The sequence below is a fragment of the Silene latifolia genome, chromosome 2 (assembly GCF_048544455.1).
Source record: "Silene latifolia isolate original U9 population chromosome 2, ASM4854445v1, whole genome shotgun sequence".
NCBI lineage: Eukaryota > Viridiplantae > Streptophyta > Magnoliopsida > Caryophyllales > Caryophyllaceae > Silene > Silene latifolia.
The window spans coordinates 183,926,430-183,940,736 of NC_133527.1; the positions used below are offsets into that span (position 1 = coordinate 183,926,430).

The 14,307-nt window shown below is 39.7% G+C and overlaps 2 protein-coding genes across 3 annotated transcripts; one reads left to right on the top strand and one right to left on the bottom strand.

Annotated features, from left to right (window-relative positions):
• The first annotated feature begins 408 nt into the window (after positions 1-408).
• LOC141643650 (RCC1 domain-containing protein RUG3, mitochondrial) lies at positions 409-6,175 on the top strand. 2 transcript variants are annotated; one of them, XM_074452892.1, is made up of 6 exons: positions 409-1,058; positions 2,265-2,404; positions 3,863-4,057; positions 4,230-4,358; positions 4,467-4,622; positions 5,486-6,175. In XM_074452892.1, the coding sequence occupies exons 1-6, from the start codon at positions 493-495 to the stop codon at positions 5,683-5,685; spliced, it is 1,386 nt and encodes a 461-aa protein (XP_074308993.1). In that variant the 5' UTR covers positions 409-492; the 3' UTR covers positions 5,686-6,175. The 2 variants fall into 2 exon arrangements, with proteins under 2 accessions (XP_074308993.1, XP_074308994.1); XM_074452893.1 differs by having other exon boundaries at positions 415-1,058; positions 2,258-2,404.
• Positions 6,176-13,201: 7,026 nt separating this feature from the next.
• LOC141641760 (uncharacterized) lies at positions 13,202-13,771 on the bottom strand. Its single transcript, XM_074450409.1, has one exon. It carries the CDS (start codon positions 13,769-13,771, stop codon positions 13,202-13,204), a length of 570 nt encoding a protein of 189 aa, XP_074306510.1.
• Between the last annotated feature and the right edge of the window lie 536 nt (positions 13,772-14,307).

The following is a 14,307-nucleotide window of genomic DNA, read 5'->3' on the forward strand; positions in this document are numbered from 1 at the left end:
GCCTGTTGTCGGGTCACTTTCGGGTATAGGTCATTTTGAGTCGGGTCGTTTTGGGTTATTGGCTAAAACACTTTAGTTAGTAGTCTAATACTCCCTAATTTGGAAATTTAACTACGGAGTATTTATTAAGAATGGTTGTAATAACAAAACTCTATTTTGACGCATATAAAATTAATATGACTTAGTATTTGTTGTTTCGAATCATTTTGGGTCATTTAAGTCATTTTGAATCAGGTCTATTATGGGCCGGGCCAACATTGAATCAATCAAGGTTCGGGTCGACTCTAAATCAAGTCAGGTCAATTCTGATTTCAGGTTGATTTTGGGTCAATCAAATTCAGGTCACTTTCGAATCTCGAAACGAACTTTATCGGAGTCGGGTAATTCAAATCGGGTAAGCTTTATCAGGTCTAGCCAAACCCCTCCAAACCAAATCCCCCTCACTAACCTCGTCTACTCTCTCTCTCATTTCCCATTACCCACCTCCACAAAATGCGCATCACCACCACCGCAACAACCACCATCCTCCGCCGCACTACCACCATCACCCGTCACTTCTTCACCCTACGAACCACCCCTAAACCACCACCACGACCACCCTCTTCCTCACCCCCACCTCTCCTCTACACCCACCCAACCACGACAACCACCACCGCCACACACCTGCAACTCCTCTCATGGGGCCGCGGCTCATCGGGTCAACTCGGTCTCCCAATCGAGTCAACCCGCCTCTACCCCACCCCTTTCGCCTCCCTTCTCCTCCCTCCCTTCTTCCGCCTCGCCGCCTCCTCCGGCCGCCTCCCTACTGACTCAACCACCGCCACTATACCGTCTCCGCCGCCATCAGTCGGAATATCAAGTGGGTTGTTTCATTCGGCGGTGGTGGTTGATGGGTCGGTGTGGGTTTGGGGTAAAGGTGACGGTGGCAGACTCGGGTTGGGCCATGAAAATTTGGAGTTTGGGCCTAAGCCCAATCCGTTTTTGGAAGGTGTTGACATGCTTGCTCTTGGTGGTCTTCACTCTGTTGCTCTTACTTCTCAAGGCCAAATCTTTAGTTGGTCAGTCTCTATTGTTTTCGTTAGTCTTTTGTAAGACGGTTTTACATTAATATTGTGTAGACCGGATACCAACCGCAAGGCCACCTTCCACAAGTATTTGTGACATTGTTTTTCATTATGATTGTTGTTCTTGTCTTTTAGATCAATGTTTTTACCTGCTCTTGTTCATTTTGATCATTGATCATGGTTTTAAATATCGACTGTGACCGAGTTATCAGTGTTTTGGACGCTACCACGTTTAGGGTGATTAGGATACTGTGAGCACGAGAGATTTAGTACTATGATATGATAATTCCTTATCTCCTATGCTGTTTTGCGAGATGTATTTTGGACATGAGTTGGGCTTGTTTGATAATTTTGGGAATCAAATTTGTTAGTTTTTCCGTTCCTTGATGTTCATAAAACATGTTACATCTTGTAATGAAATGCTTATTTTTTCCGATTTGGGCTAGGGGGGAGTTGCTTAAATTTTGACAATCAATGTCGTGTTTATGTTATCTCCATATTTCCAATGGAGCCAAAGACTCATTACTCTTTGGTTCTGGATTATGATGGAGTAAAGCAAAATGGCTTACTAAAGTGGCTGCGCTTCTTTCTCTTGTGAAGTAGTAGTCCTTCAATGCAGTTCTCGACGCAATTTTCATCTTGGGTCATTCGGAAACAGCCTCTTTGTGTTTCTAACACAAGGGTAAGGCTGTGTACATCCGACCCCCCTTACCCCGCAATTTGCGGGAGCCATTGAGGCATTGGGGTAATGTCGTTGTTGTTGGATTGTCGTGTTTATGTGTGATGACTGATGACTGATTAGGGTTAATGTGCTACATAGAGTTTTAGTTTAGTTTAGTTTAGATCGAGATTTTGAGAGCCTTTATTTGTAGAAGCTAGGGGAAGGTCGAGTGTTTTTTCCCTTTGAAAAATCCCATTGGATTGCTATTAATTGAGAGTTCATGTTGTGAAGATTCTGTTGGATACTGATTTTATGCATAGCAAGATGCGAAGTTTTGTGCGATATTTGTCAGCAAGACAGCGATTTGTAGTGCTAAATGACATTCTATAAAAGGGGTAAATTGAAAGGGAAAAGTGGAAAACAGGAATATGAAATGAAGGGAGATTGCGTTTTGTGTGTAAGTTGGGTTTTCTCTAGGGTGTGTTTTTACTTTCTTTGAAGCTTGATGGGTTTACCTTTTTGAAAAATAAAGTTTGCAGGGGCTATGGTGGGTTTGGCGCTCTTGGTCATTCCGTTTTCACCAGAGAATTGGTTCCCAGGATGGTTGAAGGTCCTTGGAGTGGGAAAATTAATCATATTGCAACCAGTGGAACACATACTGCTGCTATTACTGATTCAGGTGTGTGTTATGCTATTGTCAAATTTATTTTTCTTCTCCAAGAGTTGGTCTTGCGCTGGGGTCACTCCCTCCGCCCCATTTATATTGGAAACACTTGGCTCTTTGGTCAAACGACGCCGACTTGGACAATGTTTTCTCACGACGTACAATAGTTACAGCGTTGAAAACAATTGATGATCATACGTAGATAGCTGTTTAGAGAAATCAGACACGGTAAACCTATGTTGACTGTCTGTTAATTATTTAAGTTGACATTGGTTGAGCATCAAAGCCAAATGGAGACTATAAATTCTGGGTTCACGCAGGGTTTGAGAATTGAGATTGCAGTATCAATCAGATAATAATATCTCAGAATTGTACTAGATACGGTCGTTGCGGACTTTTTCCCGGTTAATGGCGGTTATCACATCAGTTTTCTAAAGGTCGTTTTGTAGCTTTTCCCGGTTAATGGCGGTTATCACATCAGTCAATTATCTAGATTGACTCTTTGGGCCAATATTATCATACTCTAGATAAAATAGGCTATAAATGTACTTTATAAAAAAATTGGCTGGAGAAGCATCTAGGGTTTCAAGGGCCTTGTCGGACTGAGTTGGCCGATTCACGATATATCTCGGCCGGTGTTTTCCCCTTTTGTTAGGCTTGACGGATCAAGGAAAGTGATATGATATATCACATGACGACACTTTCATTACCTCTCTAGTCATTAATTAAAAGGACAATTCTTCTGCACAAAGCCATCAACTGTCACATACAAGGAGAATATCTACTATCTAGTATCTACTGAGGGATTGAGGCGAGGTCGAAATCGTCCTGAGGAGTAACAGATATGTGAGAGAATAATCAATGTCTTCTAGGGTGGTAGTGTGGGAAACTATGATTGGCGATTTATCGTGTTTATGGTGAAGTTGCAAACTGCAATAAGAGAATCTATTCTGCACATTTGTCAGTTTTGTTGGTACCTCTCGTATAGTTATAACACATAATACACCATTTTGATGATCTAAGTTCGACCTAGTAAAATATTAGAACTACAAAGAGAACCTCGCTTAAATAGGAAGCTAAGAAATGTGAAGCACTTGTAGATAAAGGGGAGAGGAAGGGGAAGGAGAGGCGATTGTTTATAAGCTTTAATTATCTGCCGTGGACTTTTGAACTTTTTATCATTTGTATATGTGAAGATTACATAACTTCATTTCATCTTTTACAAAGGGGTAGTATACAAGTGAAGGTGGTAAAATGCCTAGGTGTGTCTTTAATATCTATCTGCTTACAACATGCTTTTCGGAGCCGAACTATAGTTGGTTGTGGTTTCTTGGTTAATACAGTGTCCATGATAGAATCCGAAAATTTGCATATTTTTATTTCCCCCACCACAGTAGCCTTTTTATATATGATGCCAAATGGTACGTAACATATATATTCTCTCCATTTATTTCCTGTTCATCTGAATTACAGGTGAGGTCTACACTTGGGGTCGAGAAGAAGGTGACGGTAGATTAGGTCTTGGCCCTGGACGAGGTCCAGATCAAACTGGTGGGCTTAGTACCCCTGATAAAGTAAAAGCGCTGCCTGTTCCTGTGTCTGCTGTTGCTTGTGGGGGCTTTTGTACAATGGCTTTGACCGAACAAGGTCAACTTTGGGGCTGGGGAGGTAACGATCTATCTTCTTGAGAACTCTTTTGGAAGATGTTGCCATCCTTTTGCCTTTCTTTGGTTATTGTCTCTTAATTTAGCTGGGACGGATTATGCAAATTTTGAATAACCAAAACTCTGTTATAGTATCAAATATTAACAGATTGCATTTTTTTTTTTTGCTTTGGCAGCCAATTCGAACTACGAGCTTGGAACTGGTGATAAGGTTGGCGGTTGGCGGCCTAGACAAATTCCCAGTCTCGAAAATGTGCGTGTACTCCAAGTTGCTTGTGGTGGGTATCATTCACTTGCTCTGACCGGTATGTTCAAGAATCTTACAGTTGGACAAGCTAGATGTAATTCTTACTTCTTATGTACTCCTTAACATCTTTGCTTACTGCTTGACGCCTGAGCTCGTCTCGTTACAGATGATGGTAAGGTGCTTTCATGGGGACATGGTGGCCATGGTCAGTTGGGTCATTCTTCTATTCAAAGTCAGAAGGTTCCCACAATGATCGAGGCTTTAGCTGAGGAACGTATTGTCTCAATTGCTTGCGGAGGTTCTTCTTCAGCTGCTGTCACTGGTATGTTTGTGTTGACATGTTATCTGCTTATGTTGGTAATAATAATTCCATGATGCATGTTGTATACATTTCCTCTTTTGGGCCGTTTCGACATGTTTGTATGCATATCTTCTTTAGGCCTTTTTTTTTTTAAAAAATCTGAAATAACCAACGCCCGAAATGACCCATAACCCCACACTGTGTCGCTTTTCTTTGGGTCCTAATATACTTTCCAAAATGGCTCACAAAGTCAAAAGCCCACTTGCTATGCAGTTTTTTCTTCTTGAAACTCCGTTCGAAAAGTAATATGGTTAAACCTATTAGAACAGAGGGAGTTTCAAATAGCTAAAATTCGTCATGTATTGCTGTGGAGATGGATCGGCCATGGTTGCCATCTAATCTCTTTGCAAATGGTTGCGATGGCCTATGGGCATTTACAAAGGCCGAGACCTTAGTTTAAAAAAATGCGCCTGAGGCGCACCTAGGCACCAACCAAATCGCGTCAGATTGCTTGAGGTGCATGGAATATAAAAGGTGCACCTAAGGCGCACAAAGCGGAACTAGTGAGGCGCACCAAGGTGCACTCGAGGCGCATTACTATGCAATTCCATATTTTTTTTCTTTCAAATTCTTTTATTTTACCCTTGTTTCCTCCCCCTTATCCTTAATTCTCACTTGAAAATACATGTTAGCCATCTTTAAAACAAAAAAGGGACTATTCTTGCACAAAATTTGATTGTAAAATATGGATGTGTGAGAAAAATCAGTGCGTCTCGTGTCCAAAATCAGCACGCCTTGCGCCTTCTCAAACTAAGGCCGATACTTATGTTACATTTTCCATGTAAGCTATACTAGTAGGCTTAAAATTATGCATCTTCAAACAGACACAGGGAAGCTATACATGTGGGGAAATGCCAAAGATTCGCAATTAGGGGTTCCTGGGCTGCCAGAGAGACAATCTACTCCGATTCAAGTTAACTTTTTATCGGATGATGACGGCTTGGGTCCCCATCATGTTCTTTCCGTTGCCGTGGGCGCCTCTCATGCTATATGCTTAGTTTCGAGATCCAGTTCCCAGGAGTGAACCAACGAGCGAACCCAGTTGAATGGTTCTGCTTTACCGTGATAAACAGACGAAATAGGTGCACTGACTATTAACCGGCAGATTGAGTAAAGAGAAGGGCAATTTCTCAATGAGGGATTTAGGACGACGACAGACTCAGACGGGTGACAGCAGTCTCTACCAACATTTGAATATGGTATTTCCTTTTGTCTGGGATCACGGTCCATCGTTCATCGAGGGGTTTATAGAGTAGCGTGTAAACCACATGTTTACGAGGTCTTTTGGTACCTGTAGCGGGTTTGCTAATGTTTCATGTCATTCAGGAATAAAACTTAAGTTTAAAGTTTTACTCACTCTGTAGACTCACCTTGCTTATGCATTTGGCTCGTACCGAAAACTAATAGGCCTATTTCTATTCTTTGCATCAAAATATGGACACCCCGTACTTAACGGAGTATTGTTTTTGGAATATGTAAACTGTCTAAGATTATGACATTATGTCTTGTCTTTACCTTTCAAAATGTAAACAACTATACATGATACACATCATGTGCACATGTCGAAACGTCTATGAAGTTGATGGATGGCACGAGTATATGATACTATATGCTTGAGTTGAGTGACATAATGACTGATAATTCCTCTTTTCCGACTTCATAGGCTCACAAGCGATCTTAATTTAATCATTCCTTATGAGAAATTGATAACCTAATGGCGGTTTTGTGGTCGTATACTTGATGCCCCGTCCAAGTAATAAAATCTCCGGGTTGCCTCCCGGGTAGCGCTAGTTTCAGACAGGTTCTAGCTCGACCTTCTTTTCTTCCAGCTGCTCCAATTAGTCACAATCAAAACAGCTCAAAGCTCTTAGCATGAGATCATATATCTGCGCATGTGCTACACAAGAGCATAAGTAGCACCATAATATAAAAATAAAATAGGAAATTGAAATATTTAATCGTTTAAGCCTAACAAATTTCCTATGACAGCTCCTAAATTTGTCAATAAAATAAAGGAGCGCATGAGCAATTAATAATAATCTAGGCCATTGTTTTAGTTTAACAAATTTGAGATGACAAGAACGGCGAAAGATTGTTAAATTAATTGACCAACTGGGAGGGGGTAGAGCATCGGAAGAAGAAAAAATGGGAATCATATGAGATAGCGTACTATTAATACCAACAACAATGAAATTATTGCTAACTACCTCAGGTTGGTTGCTCTCAAAGTCGGAATCATTGACAAAATAATTTATTATCTCATCCGTGCTAGGAGCAATTACCGACTCAGTTGTCTTCTCGTTACCCTCCTCAGTGGATTCCGTCCCGTAAATCGCAGCCTCAAGCGCATCTAACTCGGCTTTGAAAAGGGGAGACTCACCATAACCGTTGTCATCATCAAAATTGTCGTCTAAAACGAACCCAAGTGATAAATCATTGCTCTTACTGGCCAAACTACTCGATCGAGCAGAATTATTACTCGATCGACAACTTCCCTCTTGATAATCACTCGATCGAGCACTTTGAACAGCTCGATCGAGTACTCCCTCTAAACAGCTGTTCGATCGAGTGATGCAAACTACTCGATCGACCGTTTCTTCAAGAATTTCACTCGATTGACCACTAAAATCCATTCGATCGAGTGAAAAGTGCTGATCAGTGCATGAATCTTCGTCTGAAGCGTCACTATACGATAGAACTTCGTAATCTGAGTCACAGAAATCATCATCAGCATTAGGTAACACGGGTTCTTCATGGGAAAAACCATTCTCTGCGTAGGTAACACAGGCTTCCTCTAGTTGCCTAATTTCCAACTCAGCAGCTAACTGAGCTATTTCAGACTCGAGCTCATCAATTTGCGCACAAACTTGTCTATCATATTCTTGCCTTTTGAGTGCAAGTGCCTTCAATAAAGACTTCAACTCAGCAATCTCTTCTTTCTGCTTATCAGGAGGAGGAGCTTCTTGTTGCGGTGGCCAAATAAATGGAGGCTGTTGGTAGCCTCGTTGATAGGGCAGATGTGGCGGCACAACTACAGAAGGTTGACTAGCTCGTCTATGCTGCTTGAATGCGTAGACCTCGTCATTTTCTGCCATGCAAAAGTCGCATTGTGCTCAATGACACCACATCTCCGCATGAGAAATCACCTGTTTGTGCCATATAATGGAACATAGGTGACGGGTCAAAGGTACTCAAACCTTCCCTTTGACGATCTTTTATCTAGAACTGTCTAGGTAGGACCTATCAAAACAGCACTAAAGAAAAAGATTAGAACGGCCTCAAGGGATAAATCCCTTGAAGCTAAAGACAGACAAAATTAAACAAATAAATAAAGTAATTGCCTCCCCGGCAACGGCGCCAAAATTTGACAGGGTAGTCGTATACCTATAAAAAATAACCAACTGGATCTAACTAATATAGCTAGGGAAGTCGGGTCGATCTCCACAGGGAGGCGGTCACTATCTACTTGTCTATTCGGCCTGTCTATGTCACAAGTTGGGGGTTTTGAGTTGTTTGACTAAACTAAATAAGATAAAGCAAGAGAAATAGAAATGAGAGGAATTAACAAGCAAGGGGGAGAGGACTAGGATTTCGGGTCATCAATGAACGTCAGTCAATCGCAGTTAAGGTCACAGATCAGTCGATGTGTCGGTCTAAGAGGCAATGAATATCTCCTTTCGGTCTCAATTCGCCCTAAAATGCTATTAGCTTAACTTTCGCCCTCACTAAAGCATCTTATTGTTCACTGCAGGTCTCAACCCTTACAACCTTTCGGTCTAGGTCAAGGCTTACCAAAATTAAAAGGCTAATTGCATCGATTCAATCAACATGATACAATTATAGCAATGATTAACAACACAGACTAAAACAACAACGACAAATCTATAAACCTAATTAGCAATTAACATTCATCCATTGAATCACCTAGTCCTAGCAGAGAAATTAGCTAGACATAATAAAAGTAAGAACAAAAGCAAAGGGGGAAGAAATAAACATTAAATAAAGAGTGAAAAGGGGAAGAAAGAAAGTTACAGTGGAAAGGATCCGGAAAATGGAGAGAAAGTAGTATTAAACAGTAACCAGAGGAAAAGTAACGTGTGATGTGTGTAGTATGATAAGAGATCCCCCTTAACCTAATTATGAAAGCTTAAATAGGAAAACAAAAGTCTATCCCGAAATTAAGCCCAACACGGGTTAATTAATCATGCGTAACATCAAAACCACTCGATCGAGTAACTTTAAATCACTCGATCGAGTAAAATTAAGCTTAAACCACTCGATCGAGTAGAAAATCTACTCGATCAAGTAAACCTTAAATTGAATCTACTCGATCGAGTAGAAAAAGGACTCGATCGAACATAAATCTACTCGATCGAGTACTTTCCAGCGCACAATTCCTACTTCGCACACTGAACTTCAAACGGCTGCCATTTCTTCGTTACTTGGGCAAACAGGGCGGTTCCGGTGGAGTTGGAAAGCTAATAGGACAAGCTTTCATCTCCAATTGGAATCACCTGAAAATCAGTTGTAGAACTCGAGATATAGCTCTTCAAAGTAGGCACTAGCAATTTGAAGTTCTTCCTTTGCTCGCCTAGCTATTTTACTTCTTTGCGCATCTCAAGACAACTACATTCCCGCTCCAAATTCACTCTTCCTCCAAATGCATGCTAAACGGACGGTAAAAGGCTCGATTTCACTATTTTCTGGTTCATTCCTGCAAATAAGACAAAACAAACCAAAGTAGCATATTCGGGGCATTTCGTAGCATAAACTACGATAATAGCATAGAAATACGTGCATAAAAAGGCCTAAAAGGACTATATAAAATGCACGTATCAAAGGCCATTCATAAGCTTCAAGCCCACCCTTTTTTTGTCACCGAAGCTTTGGTTTTTTTTTTTTTTTTTTTTTTTGTTTTTTTTTTTTTTTTTCTCCTCTTCAGCCACAAGTTTCTCAATCACAACCCCTTTATGACTTTGGAAAGAAAATAGTAGAGACATCAAATTGTGTGTCACGATTTTAGGGCCCCTCGATTTCCATAGCCAGTTGCTCGGGAATGGTTGCATGTGGGGTAGAGATGGTGGTTGGCTAGGTGATGGGTGTGGGTAAAGGAAATGGATTTTGGGTTGAGCTGTTGGGTTTGGTTGTATTTGGTAGGGTGTTATAGTGTTGGATTTGTTGGTGGTTTTGGGTTTTGGGAGTGTTTGAGTTTTATGTTGAGCAAAGAGGGTTAGGGTTTAGAGGAGTGTTTCATTTGGGTCGGTAATTGGGAAAGGAAGAGGGAGGCTTAATATAGGTTTTATGGTCGGTGGAGGTAAATAGAGTGGTTATGGAGATATGGGTAAGGCTAATAAGAATGCGGTTATATGTATTTTGCCAAATTTGTACATGAATATGTAATCATAGTAACAACTCAAAAGACATGTCAACTTATTACTAGTCTATTTGAAAGAAATAAACGACTAGAGTAAGTAGACTACAACCAAGCTCAATAACGAAAAGGAGAATTTACCAACTCAATATCACAACTACTCCATTCTAGTCAATCATCGAGGAATTAATTTTAGGACAAAATTGACTATGAGCCACTATTCAATAGACCTAATTCTAATCGGATTTTCTCAAATTGTTCCTTAGCCAATGGTTTAGTGAAAATGTCGAATAACTGATCTTCAGTTTTCTAGAATTTTAAGCATATGTTCCCTTTTTCTATATGATCATGAAAAAAAGTGATGAACGGGATATTTGAAAATAAAATAAAAGCACTCGTGTTATCATATGAAAAATCACACACTTAATAATCATACCTCAATCCCGTAATTGTTGTCTTACCCATAGGATTTAAGAACCACAATGAGTAGATGTATTCACTTCCTTTGGTGGCTATGGTTGAGCTCTTCTGATTGATATTGGTCGAGATGTTATCCAAAGGATACGAGCTTTGATGCTTCATACGTCGAGGAATAAATATCTCTGGTTCAGGCGTAGATTGAACAGTACTGGTATCTGTTTGATTCTTCTCAGCTTCCCTGTTTGTGGTTCCTGATTCGCCTGAGCCACTGGTTGTCTGGTTAGTATCTGCATTAAACCGTCTGTCTGTCTGTTCATGATCAACTGTGCTCGTAGATTTCTATTGATTGAACATCTCCATGTTCTGTTCAGTTCCTCCTGAATTTCTGGACTCTTCAGTGCATGTTCCTTATAATGATGACGAAGGCTCTTCTTCTAAATCAAGGGGATCATCATCTACAAATCCAATCTCGAAATCATCATCATCCTGTAATTAAACATTAAGAACATTAGTTTTATCAAAGATTATATGCACACTCTCTTGAAGCACATGTTTATCTTACTGTAAACATTATAATCCTTGCTTTCTTTTGAACATCCTATAAAAACCGCCTCATCGCTTCTTGGATCAAATTTTCTCAAATTATTTTAGCCATTAATGTGAACAAAACATTTTGATCAAAGCAGCGGAAATGTGATATGTTTGGCTTTCACCCATAAAGAAGCTCAAAAAGCGTTTTCTTAAGGATAGCTCTAATAGAAGCACGATAGAAAATATAACAAGCATTCAAGGCTTCTTCCCAGAACTGAGCCTTTTTCATGATAGAAACAGTTCAGAAGTCTATTCTATTTCCAATTTCTTGAGAACGATGTTATCTGTACAGTTCAGTGGACTGTCTGACAGGCTTCGATCTGGTTTTACTCATCAAATCCTCGTAGGCTTTCTCTTCTTCTTCTTCTTCTTCTTCTTCTTCTTCTTCTTCTTCTTCTTCTTCTTCTTCTTCTTCTTCTTCTTCTTCTTCTTCTTCTTCTTCATCTGCACATATGCTTAATGATGTTAGATATATCTTTATAACCAAGATGAAGAATACAACATAATAGGTAGTAAGCCAAGAGTTTAAGAATATACATACCAACTACCCTTTTATATTTTCCATGATAGTTGTATAACACAAGATTAAGAGTTGGGAAGTTCTTACCATCCTTACTTGAAGTGTGAATAAACCCGAAACATTTTACCAATTCATGTTTCATACCTCCACTTTGTAGGCTCTATGTGAGAGGTAAAAAAATATCATCTCATATGCATGCACCTTGAGCAACGAAATTTATTATGATCAAAGCATGTTGCTCCCTCTCACTTTAGCCTGCAAAACGAACTATACTTTGAACTTGGGCACCCAAATTAATTTGGGTCCCTTTTGGGTAGTCACTTGTGCTAATAAGTCCATTCGAATCCAATTTGCTTGACAATCTTAAAATTTTGTTCCAAGTGACCTAACCGCTTCTTACAAGCATTAAATACATGTCTTGTTTTACCACAAAATTTGCACATGATGTACTCAGGTAGACCCACATACTTACGCTTACGAAAGTCTCTTTCATTGGGTTCAGGTCTATTAAGCCCAGCAGTACTAGAGTCGTTCTGTTTTGAACAGTCTGGCGGGTTGTTTACTTTCTGTTTTGGGACCCAAACTATACGGTGTGGTGAACTATTTTGTTTGAAGTCAAAACGAGAGTCATAACCTAATCCAATTTTATTAGTGTTCTTAGATTGATTAACCAGAAAGTTTAGCACAATACCACTACCTTCCCATTTAGCAACCACATTTCGGGCATTACTCAAATCGGTCTCCAAATTTCTAACTTTCACAAGTAATTTCTTATTCTTATCAAGGAGAGCGTCATAATCAACATTGAGTCTATCAAATTTGGAACGAATTTCAGAATAAGTGGTTGAACTAGTAACATGTACTCTTTTAATCTCGTCAAGTTCCTTAGTTAAATCATGAATCTTATTAACAAGAGACTTGTTATTGGCAGTAAGTTCAGAATGAACAGTCTGGTCGACTGTTCGTTTAGTTATGTCTTTCAGATCACATTTTAACTGAAAGTTCTCCTCCGCTATACTTTCTATTTCATATTGCATTGCATCAAGATGCCCTTTTTGTTCATAACTAGTGTCCAAGGTCTCATCAAGTATTCTCAAAATTTTGTTCTTAGATAAAGACCTAATTTGAACTTTAAGATTCGAGAGACTTATCTCGTCATCGGATTCGCTATACGATGCTTCAGAATTAGCCATGAGGCACTTGAAGGAGTCAACATACTTCTTATGTTGTGTCCTTGGTTTGTAAGTAGATCTGAGACAAAGCTTTTCTTCTGATTCTTTGATGGGTTCATCGTCTTCTGAATCAGACTCACCCCAAACTGTAGCAATCATTGCACGTTTGAACTCTTGCTTAGATTTTTCACGGCTATCCTTAGAACTCTCCTCTTTCCATTTGGGACAATTTCAAACTTGATGATTTTGATCACCACATCCAAAACAGCCCATTTTGGACTTTGGTCGTGGTGAGGAAGACAAAGAAAAATATTTTTTCGGCTTATAACTTTCGAACTTTCCTTGATTTTGCTTTCTAATTATTTTAGCAATTCATTTACATAGCGTGGCAACTTCCTCCTCAATATCACTTTCATTATCACTTGAGATGGCATTAAAGGCTAGTCCCTTAGCTTTGGGTTTCTCTTCAGGCATCATTATCAAGAGTTATTTCATGTGCCATAAGAGATCCCATTAAAGCTTCATAGGTGAGAGTGGCTAAATCTCTGCACTCTTCAATGACCGTGACCTTTTGTCGCCATTTCTTGGTAAGACTTCTTAAAATTTTACGGAAAATGTCCTTAGTTTCAAATTGTCTACCAAGATTTGAAAGTTCGGTAGTTATATTTGAAAAGCGTGAAGACATAGTCTTTATTGGTTCATCCTCGTGCATTTTAAAGGATTCGTATTGTTGCATTAAGAGATCAATACGTTGTTTCTTTACTTGCACGGTCCCCTCATAGGCTAGTGCTAGACTATCCCAGATTTGTTTGGCCGTTTTACATCCTGCAATACGACTAGTTTCTGATTCGCCAATTCCGGATTGCAGGAGTGATATGGCCCTAGCATTCTTCTCCGCCTTTTTGTAATCATCAGATGTGTAGTCCTTGGGCGCTTTTACACTAGACACACCATTAGCATTGGTGGTAGTGATAGCTAGGGGACCATTTTCGATGATTACCCAATATTCGTAATCTGTTCCTTGTATAAAATGCATCATATGATTTTTTCACCAACCATAGTCCGTGCCATCAAGGACAGGACATTTAACAGATTTGGAATTCATGAGAAAATAAAAAATAAAAAGATAAACTCAAAAAGCATCAACCTCTTTGATGTAAGGCAATCAAGAGCATAAGGCTCTGATACCAATGGTTGAGTTTACCGATCCAGTACTTAAGAGGGGGAGGGGGTGAATTAAGTACCCTTTTAAAAATTTAAACTTTAAAGCGAAAGGATAGTTCTCGTTCGATACTGAAACAGTACACGGGCGAATGGAACAGTCTCGGTGACTGTTCAAACAATAAGAATTGTGTTGTACTGTTCTGTTCGTATGCGTGAAACAAGATCTACAAGAATGAACGAGAAATAAAACAAATAAAGAGAAAGAGCACGAGACACAAGATTTTTAACGTGGTTCGACCAACTCTCTAAAGGTCTACGTCCACCCTCTCTCTTATTAATATTTTCTTTATAACCAAACCCGATTACAAAGAAAACCCCCATGATCAACCCCGATCGTGCAACTCGAGT